Source organism: Terrapene carolina, unplaced genomic scaffold, assembly GCF_002925995.2.
Source record: "Terrapene carolina triunguis isolate 2854851 unplaced genomic scaffold, T_m_triunguis-2.0 Scaffold110, whole genome shotgun sequence".
Lineage (NCBI taxonomy): Eukaryota > Metazoa > Chordata > Testudines > Emydidae > Terrapene > Terrapene triunguis.
In genome coordinates this window covers 4,927,836-4,945,310 of record NW_020664461.1, presented here as the reverse complement: position 1 = coordinate 4,945,310, position 17,475 = coordinate 4,927,836, and the positions used below count along the sequence as shown (strand labels likewise).

The 17,475-nt window shown below is 66.8% G+C and overlaps 1 protein-coding gene across 1 annotated transcript in view; it reads right to left on the bottom strand.

The window, feature by feature from the left end:
* The window catches only part of LOC113406575 (sodium- and chloride-dependent glycine transporter 1-like), a 62,649-nt gene extending 49,859 nt beyond the window's left edge, over positions 1 to 12,790 (bottom strand). The window contains exon 1 of the mRNA XM_029911603.1: positions 12,628 to 12,790. Within this exon, the coding sequence (XP_029767463.1) occupies positions 12,628 to 12,657 (30 nt within the window). The 5' untranslated portion in view covers positions 12,658 to 12,790. The remainder of the gene's footprint in view (positions 1 to 12,627) is intronic.
* Between the last annotated feature and the right edge of the window lie 4,685 nt (positions 12,791 to 17,475).

The window sequence follows — 17,475 nt, the reverse complement described above, 5'->3', positions numbered from 1 at the left end:
GCCCACAGCATCGACCTGCAGTGCAGGGGGCTGGGGGCTGCTAGCCACCCCACCTGTGCCCACGAGAGCAGCTGGCATTGAGGGGACCCTGTCTCCAAGCCAGCGTCCAGCTCCCTCCCCCCCAAGAGAGATGGACCTTACCAGTGCCCCCCCCACCCTGCCCCAGGAATCCGGGACCCCAGGAGAGAGGGGCAGGCTGGGTCCTTGCTGGAGACCTGCCCCCCCCTGCACCCCAGTGCTCAGGGCCTGGCCCTGCCGGGCCCCACCCTGCCAGGAACAGTCCCAGGGCTCACCCCATCCCTTTGACACCCCTCCCCTGGCTGAGCCGGCCACCCTGGCCTGGCTTTGCCCCTTCGGCGCCTGCCCCCCCGGAGCCGCTGGCCACGGGCATGGGGCTTGGTCAGTGCCATGAGGAGCCCAAAGCCGGGAGAGAGCCTCGGTCTCACTATGGGGGCACCCCACCCCCCCGCCCCCTCTATACCCCGCTCCCCCCACCACGATCCCCCCTTCTCCCTGCCGCACGGCAGCGGCCTGGGGAACTCCCCGCCACCGGCAGGCGAGGGCGACGGTGGGGAATGGAGAATTAGCTCAGACCAAAGTCATCAGAGCTCGGCGCCAGGGCTGCGGGCACTGGGCTAGTGTCGCCTGCCACTGCCAAGCCTGAGCCTCCAACCCCCCTGCCCCCACCCCTCCTGCCGGCCCTCTCGCATGGGGGCGTCTGGCCCAGCCTGTCCCTGGGGCACTGCCAACGCCCCCCAGTGCTGAGCCTGACGCCGCTCAGGTCACCCTGGCCTGGCTCCATGGGGCAGCCCCTGGCTCGGGGCCCCGTGTCCGTGTCCCGGCCCAGCCGGCTCCACACTGTGTGCAGATTCCTGTTGCTATTTAAATCCCCTGCCCTCGCCTGCCCCGGCCTTGGCCCACCTGTTCCCGGGCGTCCCGCCTGGCAGCGCCGCTGGGGACCGGAGCTGGGGGCGGGAGCAGGAGCACACCCCAGGGTGACGGCTGGTGCTGGGCCTGCGGGCATGGCACAGACCGGGGAAGGGTGGGGGGCTACCAACTACAGGGGAGGCGAGCAGCTAGAGTGAGTCCGTGGCACCCCCCGACGTGCGCATGCACACCAGGCACATATGCACACCCGGTGACTTGGTGACCGAGCCCCCCAGCCTGGGGGGCTGTGGGGTGCGACGCCCCCCAAGGGTGGAGGGACACTGGGCTCCTGGGCAAACAGGGGCTGCCAGGTGGGCTCAGCCCTGAGGCTCCTCCAGCCCCATGTCCCAGTAGTGTTGGTGCCCGGCGCCGGGGAGGAGGTATGGCAGGCGCATGGGATGGCGGGAGGAGGTGTGGCAGGAGTATGAGGTGGCTGGAGGTGGTGTCGCACAAGCATGGGGTGGCGGGAGGAGACGTGGCGGGAGGAGACGTGGCAGGGGCATGGGGTGGTGGGAGGAGGCGTGGCGGGAGTAGGGGGGGCAGGGGCAGGGGGTGGTGGGAGGAGGCGTGGCAGCGGTATGGGGTGGCGGGAGGAGGCGTGGCAGGAGGCGGCGTGGCAGCAGCATGGGGTGGCAGGAGCATGGGGTGGCGGGACGAGGCGTGGCAGCGGCATGGGGTGGCAGGAGGTGGTGTGGCGGGAGGAGGCGTGGCAGAGCAGGATGCCGGGCCTGGCACTCAGCACAACCGCCTCTGAGCCCCCAGGGAGCGAGCGGCTCCTCACCCCATTAATGAAGATGTGGCTCATTAGCCCAGAAAGCTGGTTCCAAGCCTGCCCCTCTGGGAACCAGCCTCCCTGGTGAGGGAGCAGCTGCCATGTGCCCATCTGCCTGGGCGCTTACATTGGCGTCCACCAGCGCGAGGCTGCAGTGCCCCTTCCCAGACGCTGGGGAGAGGAGCAGCAGGGGGGACTGGAGGGCAAAGCAGGCTAGAGAGAGACTGGGATAGGGGCGATTTAGCCTCCAGCCCCCTGCAAGAGCGGGCAGCCTGCACCCAGTGCCACACAGGGAGCCAGCGTCCGGGGGGCACAGGGCTGCAGCCTGGCTCAGCCTAGCTCGCTGGTCGTGTTCCTTTAACGTCTCCTCCCCCTGCGGGTGGGCGCCAGGGCCGGGGCAGAGACTGGGGGGCATTGTCCCCCCCAAACTGGATACGTCGCAGAGGTGACGCTTGGGGGCACCCAGATTTCTCCCGTCTATTTGGCACGTTCTGGGGGGCGAGTGGCGACGCCAGGCGCTCTCTGTGTCCAGGCCTGTTTCCCCACATGCAGCCCCTGAGCCTCCCAGCACAGCTCCCGCTGGGGCCGTTTCAGTTTTACTAGCCTATAAAAGAAGAGATTTGCCCCAGAACTCCGGGTCTGGCCCGGGGCCACGTGCTGATCGGCGCCGGTAGCCTGGGGCTGCAGCTGCGTTGGCTGGGACGGAAGGAGCCAGGCAGGTAGCACGGGAGGGGACCGTGCTGAGGCAGATGGCGAGGGGCAGCCCAGGAGCTGGGTTCACACGGTACTCGGGTCGGGTTGGTTTCTGTGCTGGTGTTGAGCTGTAAGTGGCCACTGCTAAACATGGCGAACAATTAAGTTAAAACAAAAATGGAGGGTGATGAAATGAGGAATAACGTGACCTGTACTGGTGATGCCACGTGCCCGGTAGTGTAAGTGCCACTAACCGTCGGTAAATCAGAGCTAGACCGAGACCTCTGGCCAGGGCGGGGGAGAGCTGAGGAGGGGGTGGCTGGGGGCCCGTGGGAGGAGACAAAAGGCACTGGAGGGGTGCGGTGGGGGTGGGATGAGCAGGTCAGAGAGCGGTGGGGGGCTGCAGGAGGGGCAGCCTGAGGGTCCTGATCTTGGCGCACAGGGCAGCGAGGGGGCTGGCGCTGGGGTGCCGGGTGAGAAAGGAGATCTGGGCAGGCCTGGCCCAGGATGTGCCGGCCACTGGTGCCCACAGCACCCTGAGGACACACTGGGGTCACCGGCCTAGAGGCCTACGCACTCGTCCAGCCCGGCCGGGGGCAGTGCAGCCGAGGGGTCCCAGGGCTGGGGGCCAGGGGTGCGCAGCAGGGCCTGGGGGGAACGGCGGCTCCAGCACTGCCCACAGCGGAGCTGCCCGGTGCCCAGGGCAGACGGGCTCGGACGTCTTGCCGAGGATGCACCCGGGCACTGCTCCCTCCCGCCCCGGGGGCTCAGCGCGTCTCTCTAGGCCCTAGTGCCTGCGGGCAGCCTGCTGGGCTTGCAGGGCCCGGCTCTGCGGCTGCCCCTTGGAGAGCTGGGGCTGAGGCAGGGACCACCCCGCACGGCCAGGGGATGGGTTCCCTAGCGAGCTGCAGCCCCCCCAGGGGTCTCCGTGTGGAACAGGAGCCCAGCGCCGGCTGCTCAGTCTCTTCTCCTGACATCATCAGGCCCCACTTGCGACATCACACTTGTCTCCATAGCAACGCCTGGCGAGGTCACTGCCCATCAGCCGGCCATCTGGCTCTCGGGCGGGCTCCGCTCAGCGGTTTGGGGAGCCGGAGCTCCCCTACCTCCCTGGCGCCCTGGGCTCAAGCGGGGGGCCGGGGCCATCTCCCCTCCAGCCCTTCACCCAGCTCCTCCCGTCACCAGCCGCCCCCTCCGCGGTGCGGTTCTGCCAGCGCCCTGGCATGGTCCAGCCCAGCCCAGCCCAGCCTAGCCTGCCCACGTGGGGGGCTGCCCGCCCACCCAGTGCTTGCCCAGCGGCGGGGTCACGCCTGGGTCCCTCTCTTCCCCTGCCCCGGCCCCCCAGCGTGCTAGCGCCGATATGCCCCCCCGCTTAGCTCAGAGCACCCCAGCTGTTCCCGGGCAGGCGGGAGCCAGCCAAGCTCCCTTTCGGGAGAATGCGTCCAAGGTGCCCAGCGAGGCGTGAATGACAGACCGGGGAGGGGGGCTGGGCTTTCTGGAGACCATCTGGGGTCCGGGGAGTGGGCGGAGGGGGCCACACGATCACACGTCAGCAGCACACATGTATGGGCACGGGCCAGCTCTGGGCTGTCACTCGCAGGGACACGTGGGTGCCAGCTCGCCAGGCTGCACGGGCCTCCGGGTCGGCCCCGGCCCACCCCCCACTCGCCAGCTTTGGCAAAGCCAGGGAGAAGCCAGAAGCACGGGGCCGGGGAGCGAGGAAATGGCCAGGGGACGGGGAGGCGGGTGACCCGAAATGCTAATTGTAAAGCTATCCCGTGCGGGCCATCGCCACCTGTATCCGAGCCGCGGCGCTGGCACGGGGCACCCCTCTGCAACACCCACATCCGGTGCTTGCGCCCTCCCCTGCTCCTGTCAGACGCCCCGAGGAAACACGTCAACAGCCATGGCGCAGCGAGCCGTGCTCAGCCCGGGCCCGTCCCCTCTTGCCCCCGCGCTGGGTGTGGCTGGGTCACACAGCGCCGGTGGTTGTTCTGGCCCCAAACCACAGACCGGGGGGGAATGACAGGCCCCGTTACCCAGACCCTAGAAATCAGTGGGGCGGCCACAGCTGGACGCCACCCGCAGCACCGGCCACCCCACCCCGTCAGGAGCTAGAGCAGCAGAGACGAGCGACGGGGACAAGCAGGGGCCTGGAACACGACTGGGACGGCGCCCTCAGAGAGAAGACGGCATCAAAGTCTGTAAAATACCGACAGGGCCAGAGACAGGGACTGGACCCAGCTGTTCCCCCGTCTCCCAGCTACGGCCCCTCCTTCCCAGGGGGCACTGATTGTCACCCGCAGTTTGGACCCCTCCAGCCCAGGAAGGTGCGATCCTGGTCAGATAATCCAGACTCTGTTGTTAACACGGTACCTATCCACGTGTAAAGGCCAGGCTGTTTCAGCGTAAGGCAATGGAGTGGAAGAGACACGCGTGTGTGAGTGTGCACTGGGAGCGTAGTGCACTGGGAAATACACCACAGCCTTCACCTGCGTTTGCTTTCAGTTCTCTTATGTTCTCCTTCGTTGCTTTTTTCTGCCTCCCGTCCCCCAATATGGATGCCGATATTTACCCACAAACCTAAAGAGTTACTTTTTGGTGCTGATTGTCACCCAGTTTTTATCCTGATCCATCCCCGGGAAGTTTTAAACAAAACACAAATGGAAAACGACGGGCTTCGCTCCCAGCACGAGACCCAGAGGCCGTTTGATTCAATGCAAGGGGGGGAACTCAGAGGCAATCACCATCAGCCGGTGGAACTCACTGCCACAGGACGTCGAGGCCAAGACCTCTGTGAGGTTCCAAGAGCGACTGGATGTTTGCGCGGGTAACAAGACCCTCCGGAGACATTGATAAAGCTGCCGGCGGGGAAAGTGAAAACACTGTCAGAGACCAGAACGAGACCTCCCCTGGGACGGGTCAGCCCCCTCTGCTCCGGCACCAAACTCTGCAGCAGCTGGGCGGGCGGAGGGGGCTGAGCGCGCCTGTTGATTGCTGTGCTCGTGGGCCAAGGCTGGGGCTGCATGCACAGACTGGCCAGGCCCTCCCTGCCGCTCGCCTGCCCCGACTGCGGGCGCCTCCCCCCGAAGGGCCACCCCGGGGTGCACCAGTGAGCCCCGAGGGTGGTGCAGAGCGGGGGCCTGGGGAGGGCACTGCTGCTGGTGCAGAGGCGGCACCGCTGGGCTGTGAGCCCTGGTGCCAGGCACAGCCAGCCCTGGGCCGACTTTTCCATTCAACTGGCGCGGACTCCATTTTCCCGGGGCGCTCAGGCAGAAAATCCCCCGGTGCCAACCTCCCCCCATGCAGCCCCTTGTTATTCTGGGCAGCACGCTCCGGCCAAGTGTGGTTTGCGCTGCGCTGCAGCCGGGCGGGGGGTGGGTTGTTTGGGATGCGCCCCCCCCGTCCTTAACTCCCCCCGGGCTTTGCCAGGGGCGCCCGCACCCAGGTGGCACCAGCGCCCGAGCCAGGACTCAGAGTCGGATGCAGCACAAACGCCTCCTCCTGCCCCTTCCAGCCAGCGACCCCTCCTTCCCCCGCCTCCCCCTTCCCGGCAGCTGCCCAGGAGTCCGGCGCCGCTGGCAGGGCCGGACAACAAAGAAAGCCCACGGCTACAAGGACAAAACAGAACGTCCTTACCCATCAGCCCCCTGCCCTGGCCCCATCGGCTGGGGCGACCCCCCAGCGCAGGTGGGGGGCTGCTCCCCGGGAACCCAGCGCAGCCCCTCTGAGGGCGTCGGGACCAGACCCGGGAGAGCTTCGGACAGGAGCTGTGCCAATGCCTTCCCTGGAGACCCCTTAGCGCCCCCCAGCGCCCCCAGGCCAGAGCTCCCCGCAGCACCGGGGTGGGCGCTGCCTGATGAGACAGCAGCCCTCTCCCCTGCCCCACCAGCCCAGGAGCTCCCTCCCGCAGTGGGGTACCAGCCCCGGGGCCTGCGCAGCCCGGCCTCTCGCTGGGCACAGGGGCAGCGGGCTGCCGTCCTCAGGCCCCTCTATGGCCCCCGAGAGCCAACAGGATTCAAGAAGAGCCCACCAGGCTGGGCACGGGGCATGCGCAGGGCACTCCCCTGGCTCTCGGGCCCTGCCTCCTCCCGCCCTGGCATCGGCACAGACACCCTGGGGCGCAGCTCCCCGGCCCCACCCTCCAGTGCCGCAGGGGGCAGAGGATCGGTCCCATCGGGCTGGGGGTGAGCTTGCCCCCAGAGTGCTGAACGCCCCCCACACATGCAGGGCTGGGGGGAGAAGTTTGGCTACGGCAGCTCCGGGGGCTGGACCGGGATTTGCACACTTCACTCCTGCTCTGCCGGAGCCCCTCAACCCCGACCCACAGTCTCTGGCTCTCCTTGGCGCCGTGTGGGGCAGAGACACGGCCCTGGGGGAGCTGGGTGCCAGCAGGGCAGAGACGCGGCGCTGGGGGGGGAGCCAGGTACTGTGCAGCGCTGGGGGGCGCAGGCACCACGTGGGGCAGAGATGCGGCGCTGGGGGAGCTGGGCAGAGACGCGGTGCTGGGGGAGCCAGGGTCAGTGCAGCACTGGGGGGGGGGGCAGGCACCACGTGGGGCAGGGACACGGCCCTGGGGCAGGCAGTGCAATGGGGTGGGCAGTTAATGCCCCACGGAGGCATGGGGCAGCCCCCCCCCCCCGGGCTCTGGGCAGCACAGACTTGGAGTCTACGAGCCAGGGCCCCAGGTACAGCCCTCGAGCTGGGACCCGTGTGACTGGCCCCAGGCAGGCAGCTCCCCACACCACAGCAGCTCCCGGAAACGCCCGGGGAAGGTGCCAGCAGGGCCCCCTGCCCCCAGAGCTGCAGCCCAGCATGGCCAGACACCTGGCACCGGCCCCCCGCCAGGGTCAGAGGCTGCCATGGTGAGCGGCGGGGGGTGGGGTGGGGATGCACCTGCTGGCAGGATTAGGGGGCAGGGCCGGGGCACGGCTGCAGCCGGGTTTACGATGCTATTTCTATGGCTTTGGAGGCTGTCCAAGGGGATTAGCTCCCTTCCTTATGGCCCCGAGAGCTCACCAGCCACAGCCTCTGGCCCAGGGCAGGGCGCCACAGGGAGCCCCCACTCCCCGGGCACTGCTGGGAGCTGAGCTGGGAGCAGCTGTCCGGGGGGGGCCCTAACCGACCCCATCCCAAACAAACAGGGGTGTGGGCTGCCACCCCTCAGCCCTGACAGCTCCCGCCCTGCCCCACGCCCACTGGCTTGCCCCCCATGGGGCCCTCTCTACCTCAGCCCTGCTTGGGGGCTGGGGCTCCAGGTCACAAGCCCAATACAGAGAAGGAAGGGGGCTGGGTGGGGAGCCCAGGGCAGGGATAGAGGGGGCAGCGGGGCAGGATTGAGGGGCATCAGCAGAGCTGGGGGGAGCCAGCCAGGTGACTTCCATCCCCCCCCACCCATGCTGCCTTCCCAAACTGAGCTGGGACTGGGCATTTTCCAGGAAGCTGTTAAAGATTCACCCAGAGCGGATCTGGGACCTCACGCCTGCCTGGCTCCCTGCCGCGGCACAGGTGTTTGTGCCAGGGTTCCCCCCGCACAGGTGTTTGTGCCAGCCCCCCCCACGCACACTCAGGTGTCCGTGCTGGGCTCCCCCCAGCTCAGGGAAGTGCAAAGCAGTGGCTGGGGTGCTGGGAGGGAGCCGTGCCAGGGCAAAAGGGAGCAGGGAAGCGTGTGAGCACACAGGGGGCTGCGCATGAACGCACAAGGGGCAGCGCAGGGCAGCGCGTGAGCGCACAGGGGGCAGCGCGTGAGCGCACAGGCACATGAGCGTGACCAGCTGTGAGCACGAGGGTAGCCTGTGCCCCACTGCACGGGGTCCCTGTGCTGGGGGGTGGGGTGGGGCGGCTGGAGAGGCCAGCAAGCATCAGAGCCTGGTGACCTGTGGGGCGGTCAATGCCAGCAAACCAGCCACCCCCTGGTGCCCCACAGAGCAAGGGCCTGGGGGTGGGCACAGGCGGGCACGGTGTGTGCGTCGGGAGCTCCTATACTGCACTAAAGGCCCTGCCCTGTGGCCCTGCCCACCTGAGGCCGAGTGCCCGTTGACAGGGGCACAGCACATTCCCCACCCCAAACTCGGGGCCCCCAGCCCCCAGCAAGCCAGGAGCGGAGCCCAGGCCCACGGCGGCTGCCCCCGCCAAACGAGCCACCGGCGTGCGTGCGAGAGCGGGTGCGCGCGCCCAGAGCCGAGCGGTGGCAACGGGGGGTGCCTGCCCTGTGCAGCGCAGCCCCGCGCCCCACCCCTGGGGCAGAGGCCTCCCATTGCAGCAGGCGCAGGGCGAGATTCTCGCGCGCTCTGGCCAGGGAGCACGAGGGAGCGAGCTGGCTAATATCAGGGGGTTTATACCACTGCCCATCACCGCCACCTCTGGGCCCCTCCACCTCAAACCAACAGCAATGGCCATGGGGTCGCTGGCTCCTCAGCCTGCCCAGGGGGAGATCTCGGCTTGAGGGTGGGGTGTTCAGCAGGGGCAGGCTGCTACAAGTGGCAGGGGTCTGGGGCCCTGCTCCCCGGCCGGATCTGCTCCTCCCAAAGCCACCGGGGAAACAGCCTGGCCCCACAGTCGCCAGGCACGTCCCGCCCCGACCCCCATCAGCCCCTGGCCCGGCTACCGCAGACCCCACAGGAGCAGCTGCGGCGTACTCCTCCCCCAGAAGGTCTCCTGGTCTCCGACAGCGAGAGGCTGGCTTTGGCCCTGACTACAGACGGCTTCGCACTAGCCACGATAACGCCAAATACTCCAATAGCCACCTGAACAGCCCAGCTCTCGCTTGGCCCCAGAGACACCCTGTGCGAGAGTCCCACCGGCTAATCACACCCGGCCTGGTGCTTTCAGGAGGCTGGAATTTCCCCCTCTCCATTTCACTGCATGCCCCATCCCCGAGGGACGCAGAGACATGGCCCCATGTGCTGGAGCAACCTGCCCCGGGGCAGGAATGGAGCCGGGAGCCAAGCCCAGAGCCAGCGCGAGGGCCCCCACAGCTCGCACAAACACTACTCTGAACAGGTGTGTGCAGAGCGCACGCGCATGTGCACAGCCGAGAGGCAGGATCGTGCGTGCACAGCTGCACTACACACACTCGCTGGCATACCCCACTCCCTCCCCACCAGCTCTCATGCTTCCCAGGGAAGTCCTGGCTCTGTTCCCTTTGGCTGGGGCGCAGCGCTATTTTGGGAGGCCCGCGGGAGCGGGAGGGACCAGCCGCCGATTCATCCTGGGATCTTTATTCCCATCTGCTGGGGAAAATAAAACCACAGCCAAGCCCAGGTGCAGGGAGGGGCCGGGCTGCCTGTATCTGCCGGGACCTCCCGTACCTGTCGGGACCTGCACCTTCCCCAGAACCCAGCGATGCTGCTTTGGGTACCGGTGACATTTACCCTATTGCCAGGGAAACAGGAGGGCTGGGCAGGTGCGGGCAGGCGAGGCAGATGTCGGGCTCTGGGCCGAGCCCAGGCTCAGTCACCGACAGGGGGAGGGGGGCCTAGATGCCCCCGGGCGCTGCTCCCTGAGCTGCAGGAGATTCTCCCCTGCTGGGAGCAGTACGGGGTCCTGAGACGCTGCAGAGCATCCAGCAGGGGCCGTGGCACACGTGGGTCAGGTCGCCAGCTGGGCACAGCCCACACACTCTGCTTGGCACAGAGCCGTGAGGGCCACAGCGCCCCAAAAGGCCACTGCTGGATGGGGTCTCCCAGGCCCCCGCTCGGGGGCCCGCTGGCAGTAAGTGACAGGGGAGGGGGCAGGGCCAGCGGCTCCCAGGAGAGGCTGAGATGGGGGAGGCTCTGGGGCAGGCAGTTTGGGGCAGAGGGGGTGCCAGAGGGCGGCGCCATGGGCAGGGGGTTCAGCACAGATGGTACGTGAGAGATGGGGAGCAGGACACGGGCACAGGGCTACAGGATGCACCAGCATGGGGGGCAGAGGGGGGCGGGACCTGGCATCCCACCCACGGGGGTCGGACCTGCAGTCACCCATCACTCAGAGCAGCCTCCGCCCCCTTGGGTGCCTGCAGCTGGGCCCGTTACAAATGCCATAGCTGGCCTCTGGCCCCTGGAGCCTTCCCAGCCCCTCGGAGACCCGGCTCCCGGGCGGGGGGCGGGCCCAGGCTTGGCTGAGCTCTACAGCTGCTCCAGCGTTTCCTGCAGCAGAGGCCGCTCCTCGGGCAGGCACTGATCTCCTGCCACGTCCCCAGCCCGCGCGGGGGAGGGGGCCATGTGGGGAGGCAGAGCCGGGCTCTCCTCCCACCCCGCAATAGGGGGATCCCGCCTCGGCCTGCCTGGGGGGACCCCGAGCCCTGGCAGGCTGCACTGCATCCCCACACACAGCGCCCTGGACTAGAGACAACCCTCCCCTTCCCCAGCCCCCCGCCCGCCGCAGATCTGCCCAGCCCCACGCCCGGGGCTCTCTGCAGCCTTTTGCCCCTGCTCAGCCCCCTTTTTGCACCCTGCCCCGGCAGCACACGAGAGGGGCACGGGAAGGTGCCCGCGGGCCGCAGACCCCACCGAGGCTGACTAGGCCTGGTGGGGGGACCACAGGCGAGCACAATGGGGGAGGGGACTCCGCTCTGCGGCGGAAGGAGCCCGGGGCAGGGGTGATAAGGGAGGAGCAGAGCACCTGGGAGTGGCGATACCACGGGCACCACACCCACAGGCCCCCCAGAGGTCACAGAAGCAGGGCCTAGTGGTCAGAGCACAGGTCTGCGAGCCGATCGGCCCCTGGGTCCAGGGGCACCGTGGGAGCTGATGGGAACGGCAGCAACTCCTGCTCTCGGTGCACAGGGGCTGGGCACGGGTGATCGTGGGACCAGCCCACCGGTGAGTGTGCACAGCCCTCGTGACGCACGAGGCCAGGAACCCTGGCTCCTGAACCCGGCTCCTCAGTTCAGCTGTGGAGGCTCCAGAGGAGCCCGGGACAATCCCTGGGGTGCTGGCCACGCGAGCGGCGTCACACGTGCACCACGCGAGCAGGTCTCCGTCGGGGTGGGGCTCTCGCCACGAAGGGTTAACAGGGCACACACTCACACCCCCGCAGTGCATGCTGGGAGATGGAGGCTCTATGGGCCACCCCTCGGGCTCACAGCGACTGCTGCCAAGGGCCCTGCCACAGACAGGCCCAGGAGGACCGGCTGCTCTCGGGGACGTGTGAAGTTTGGAGGGGGCCCAGCTGGGACCATCCAGCTCGTGGTGACAAAGCAGGCTGGTTATGTGCTACTGCTTCCCAGGGGAAACCGAGGCACAGAGCGGGACGGAGCCTTCACAGTGAGTCAGGAGGGAACCCAGAAGTCCCGGCTCCCGGTACAGCGCCCTCACCCCTGAGTAAGAGGCATTGTTCTGGGGGTGGCTGTGCTCAGCCCTGGCACCTCTAGGGCAGCCCCCGCCCTTCCCTGCCAGCCGAGCCCATGACGCAGCCCCACCTCCCACCCCCGAGACAGCCATGGGCTCATGCACAAGACTTCCCGCGCCACCCACCGCGCCACTGAGCCAGAACTGGATAGGGAGCCCGAGAGGGTGGCACAGCCCGGGAGGGAGGGAGGGGGTCTCAGCCCCCCATCAGCACTTGATGCATTCTAAGGGGAGCCAGCAGCGCCAAGATCTAAACTGTGCTCTGCAAGCTGGAGCCGGCTCAGCTCCTGCCCGGATCCTGTGCCTGGCGCCACCCCCACCCCCCGGAACAATGGGGACGGGCAGCGCCAGAGCCACCACACGGACAGTCCAGCAGGGCGCGGTGGGGCAGAGCCTAGCCCTTGCACCGGCACCAACTGGGGCATGGGGTGGCGCTGCCAATCCCCCCACCACTGCCCAGACAGCGAATGGAACAGCAGGGGCCTCTGGAAATGCCATGGGCAGGCCCCGGGACAGAGCAACTGCAATGCCAGCCATTCCCCCGCCCCCTCCAGACAGACGGGGAAACTGAGGCACAGGAGGGGTGGAACGCAGCAAATCAGGATAGGACCAGGAAGAGGACCCAGGAGTCCTGATCACCAGACTCCTGTTCCAGCCTCTCCCTCGTGACAGCCTGGCCCAGAACAGTCAGATCTCACGCTCCAGGGAGTCAGGCGGCATTGTCCCCACCAACCCCCCCGCAGTAATGCACAGCTGGCCAGGGGAGGGGGGCTCTGCCTTCTCGGCTGCTCCCAGAGACTTCGCCTGCCAGCCACTGACCTGGAGAGCGCAGGGTGCCTGGCACCATCCAACCCCCAGCAAAGCCCTCCCAGGCACCCAGGCAGTGGGACCCCCAGCACTCACCAGTAACCCCCCGCTGCATTTATCCGCCATGGCTGGGGGCTCGGGCGTGTGCTGCGCAGCCCGCCACGGGGGCTCCCGCCTGCCCACTCTCCGTCTCGCTGGCTGCACCCGGCTGGCACGGAGACGTCGGCACCAAGCGGCTCAGTCCACAGACAGTGCAGGAGAGAGCTGGGGAGAAACGAGACGGGAGTGACTCGTGGGCACGGGGGAGAGGAGCCGGTTGGGAAGTGCCCCTGCCCTCATGGGGAAGCACCCCCATCCTGCATCACTGCCCCATCTCTCCTGGGGGTGCACTCTCATCCTGCACCCCCACTCTCCCCGGGGGGTCAGCCCCACCCCTACCCTCCTGGGGGGGCACTCTCTTCCTGCACCCCCGCCCCTACTCTCCCGGGGGGTCAGCCCGACCCCTACCCTCCTGGGGGAGGGGGGGGACGGACTCCTGTCCTGCACCTCCAAAATCTGTTTTCATTCCTAGATTAGGGCCTGTTCCTCTAGTCGGGCTGGTCTCTGGGGGGGGGTCACTTCTTGCCATCACATAATCATTGCATGGTTCCACCGTCTGGCAGCTATGCTTAGGAGAAGGCCAGGGCTGGGCAGGCAGGGGCTGCGGGTCGGGAGTGAGGGGCACAGGCAGAGCCGGGCAGGGCTGGGCTGGCAGGGGCTGCAGGTTGGGAGTGAGGGGCACAGGCAGAGCTGGGGGGAGTTTGCCCAATGCTCGCCCCACACAAAGACTGAGCTGGAGGTGGCACGTGGCTGCGCCTGGCACAGCCGGGAGCAGAGGGATTCGGCCGCAGCTCAGCTGCCGCGGAGGACACAGATGGGAGGCGATTTCCTTCTGCCCTGCTGCACCGTGCGTGCTACTGCCGCTGCCGGGGACCAGCTGCTGCCAGACCTGGGGGGATGCTGCCACCCCCCCATTCCTCGGCGCTCCACACGCTCGGGCCGCCCTGCTCACACTCTGAGCCCACCGCTCGGGCCCTGACAGAGCCCTGCCTCGCTGCCAGCGCACAGGTCACTGCGCCATGAGCGCAGCTCGCCGGCCTGCCAGGAGCCCTCTGGCCCCGCGGGGCCCCAGACTCAGCTTCACCCGCAGCGGCAGGGCCACCTTGCAGTCCCCCGTAGTCCCCTGCCCCTCGTCCTGCGCCCCGGCGTGGCTCGAGCCCCCGCCAGAGAGAGCTATGGCCTGGGGAGGTGCCGGGGGAGTGGGGCCTGGAGCAGGCCGGGGTGGGGGTGTTGGCCTGCTGGGAGGAGGTGGGGCTGGAGCAGGGTGCGGGGCCTCCGGAGCCAGGCCAGCTGGGCTGCAGCAGGGCCTGAGCGGGTGAGATAAGGAGCAGGAGGCACCGCCCAGAGCCGATGGCTCCTGGGCCAGCCCCCAGCCCCTGCCTCCTACCCAGCAGCTCCGAGGGTGCAGGGACGGGGTCCCAGGCAGGGGCATGAACCCTGGCACAGCCCCCAGCCCAGTCAGGGTGCCGGCTGCTTGGAGCAGGTGCGCTACAGGCACTGCACAGAGCAGGCGGCGGGGGGCGGGGTACTCACCCCTCCCGGGTGCTAAGCCAATCCCAACGCCCTGGGCCATGCTCCCGACTCCTTCCTTCCCCTCCAGGAGGCCCCAGCCCACCCTCCCCCATGGCTAGCTGGGCCCAGCTGCTGTCGAGCTCCGGGGTTGGCAGGGATCCGGCTCCATGTCCCAAGCCCCCCCTGCAGTAAGGATGCTAGAAAACCTCTCCCAGCCATCTCGCTGCCCCGGCATTCACCGGGCACTCAGTGCGGCGCGTCTATTTCAGAGCGGGGCTTCCGGGCGAGATGGAAACCAAGAGCCTGCCTGGCACACGGACACTGGCCACCCCGAGCTGCCTTCCCTCCTGCTGCCCTGGATCCGCACCATGGGCAACTGCAGCCTCCCGCCCCCGGCTGCAAACGGATACAGGAGCCTCCTTCCCCTGCCTGTCCTAAACTGTGGTCTGGTCAAACAGCTGCTGCACCCCACCCCAGAGGTGGCTGCATTTCAGTAGTGAGCGAAGGGTACAGTCCCAGCTACCAATCCTCCAGGATGGAAAATGCCACCACCAAGACTGGGCTCAGGCAATTTGCATGTAGGCAAATGAGGTTTCTACTGTCTCTTGCCCACCCCACGCCCACCCCTGCTCACTCCCATGTGGGGAGGGACATAGAATATCAGGGTTGGAAGGGACCTCAGGAGGTCATCTAGTCCAACCCCTGCTCAAAGCAGGACCAATCCCCTACTAAATCATCCCATTCCAGTGCTTCACCACCCTCCTAGTGAAAAAGTTTTTCCTAATATCCAACCTAGACCTCCCCCACTGCAACTTGAGACCATTACTCCTTGTTCTGTCATCTGGTAACACTGAGAACAGTCTAGATCCATCCTCTTTGAAACCCCCTTTCAGGTGGTTGAAGGCTGATATCAAATCCCCCCTCACTTTTCTCGTCCGCAGACTAAACAATCCCAGTTCCCTCAGCCTCTCCTCACAAGTCATGTGCTCCAGCCCCCTAATCATTTTTGTTGCCCTCCACTGGCCTCTTTCCAATTTTTCCACATCCTTCTTGTAGTGCGGGGCCGAAAACTGGACACAGTACTCCAGATGAGGCCTCACCAATGTCGAATAGAGGGAAATGATCATGTCCCTTATCTTCTGGCAATGCCCTTACTTATACAGCCCAAAATGCCGTTAGCCTTCTTGGCAACAAGGGCACACTGTTGACTCATATCCAGCTTCTCATCCACTGTAACCCCTAGGTCCTTTTCTGCAGAACTGCTGCCTAGCCACTCGGTCCCTAGTCTGTAGCGGTGCATGGGATTCTTCCGTCCTAAGTGCAGGACTCTGCACTTGTCCTTGTTGAACCTCATCAGATTTCCTTTGGCCCAATCCTTTAATTTGTCATAAACCAGAGCTACTGGCCCTGCTCCAGGCACTGGTGAAGACCCAGTTCTAGAGCAGAAATCCGAGTCAGAGAGGCACGGAGCTCAAGGGCAGAAGGAACCATGTCGGTGACTGTCCCGTCCGACGCCCTGTCTAGCATGGCCCAATGTCACCCAGGTACCCTGTACTGAGCCCTAGAATTTGTGTCTGGCAGCGGGGCTGGCTCTGAGAGCAGCACTGCCCAGTGCCCCTTCACCACCCGTGCCACACACGTGTGCCTGGCCACCGGTTCTCGTTCTCCGCTCGGTACTGGCCGGGGCGTAGGGCATCGTGCTGAGACCCAAGGGGAGAGGTAGCATCCCTTTAAGAGTTAAAGGGGCTCGCTCATCTCCGCCGGAACTAGATCCAGAGGCAGTGGGCAGCGGTGCCGTTCCTGTTCAGAGAGGACTGGGCTCTGGCGCAGTGTCCTGCCTCTCCAAGACCTGCTGGAGGTCTGAGGGAGAACACTGTTCCTTTCAGAGGATTGGCAGCCAGCGCCCAGCCAACTGCCCTTTGGAGAACGAGCTCGGGGGTGCATGGCCCCTTTAAGGGCTGGCCGGGGCTGCGTCACCCACAGATGCCTGACCATGGCCCTGGCCCCAACTGCTCCTGTGACGTCAGAGTGGCCAGCAATGGAGAATGCATCCGACCCTCGGTAAGTTGCTCAGTGGAGGTTTGGCTCCCGCTCGGGGCTGGACCTGGAACCCCCTCCAACCACAGGCAAGGGAGGGGAACATCCCAGAGGGTGGCAAGAGCCCTGTGTCCTTCAGGGAGCCAGAGGCCTTCCTGACGCATGTGCTGAGCCCTGAAGCATGAGAGCTGATGCCCCTTCCCGTAGCTCACACGCTCAGCCAGCCCCCTGTAAACGCAGCCTCAGGTCCGGACTCTGCAGGCCCTGTGGCAGGGAGTGCCATGGGTCACACTGCAGGGTCTGGGAATCCATGCTGCTCAGAATAACCGGACCTGCCCTCTAGCCTCGTCTGCCCTGGGACGTGACACCCCCAGGCAAGGCTGAATACCCCAGGCCCTGCCCTCCCTCCCAAATCCCCCCAGACCCCCGGCACTGACCTTTCCGGCTGCTAGCGCCTAATCACCACCCAGCGCCCACGCGCTCCAAGCCCGTCCCGCCTGGAAGCTCCAGCCTCACTGAGCCCAGCTCAAGTCCTCTGCCCCCCCCCCCCCCCCCCCACACACACAGGGCAATGGGCGTGACTGACCGGCTCCCAGGCAGGGCGCCCTCCGCCAGCGCCACCCCATCACGGCCCCCATCAGCGGCTGGAGGCTGAGGCCAGACAGACTGGCAATACGGTGTGAGCGTTTAACCACCAGAGTAATTAACTGTTGGAACAATTTCCCCAGGCTCGAGTGGATTCTCCAGGGCTGGCTGCGTGTCTAACCGGAGTTATGGGGGGCAGGGCTCTGGCCTGGGCTGTACAGGGGGTCAGACCAGGTCGCAACGGCCCCTTCTGGCCTTGGGATCTAGGCGCTCCAGCCCCAGCCCAGCTCTGGGATCCCCCCCAGCCCACAGAGCTCCTCCTGCTGCCCGGGGTTAGGTCCCCACGGACCCCCGCTCTGAGCAGGGTCTTAACCCAACAGAACACTTTGCCCTGACTCTGCGAGGCTACTGACCCCAGGGCAGAGCCCCCCATCCCCATGGGGGTCAGTGGCCCCACAGGAGGGGAGCCCCCCACGTCTCTATGGGGGGGGTCAATGGCCCCAAGGGAGGAGAGCTCCCCCCCCCCCACGTCCCCCAAGGTCTTCCCCAGTAGAGGCTCTGGCTCCTTTAAGCAGCGGGGAGGGGGGCGGGGGTGTTACATCAGCCGCCACATGGTTACTCCTCGCCCTGCCCCACCACATGCCGGGTGGAAAATTACTGAGAGGGGGACCCCCTGCCCCGCCCCCCTCGGGGTCCCCCTGTCCCCCGCTA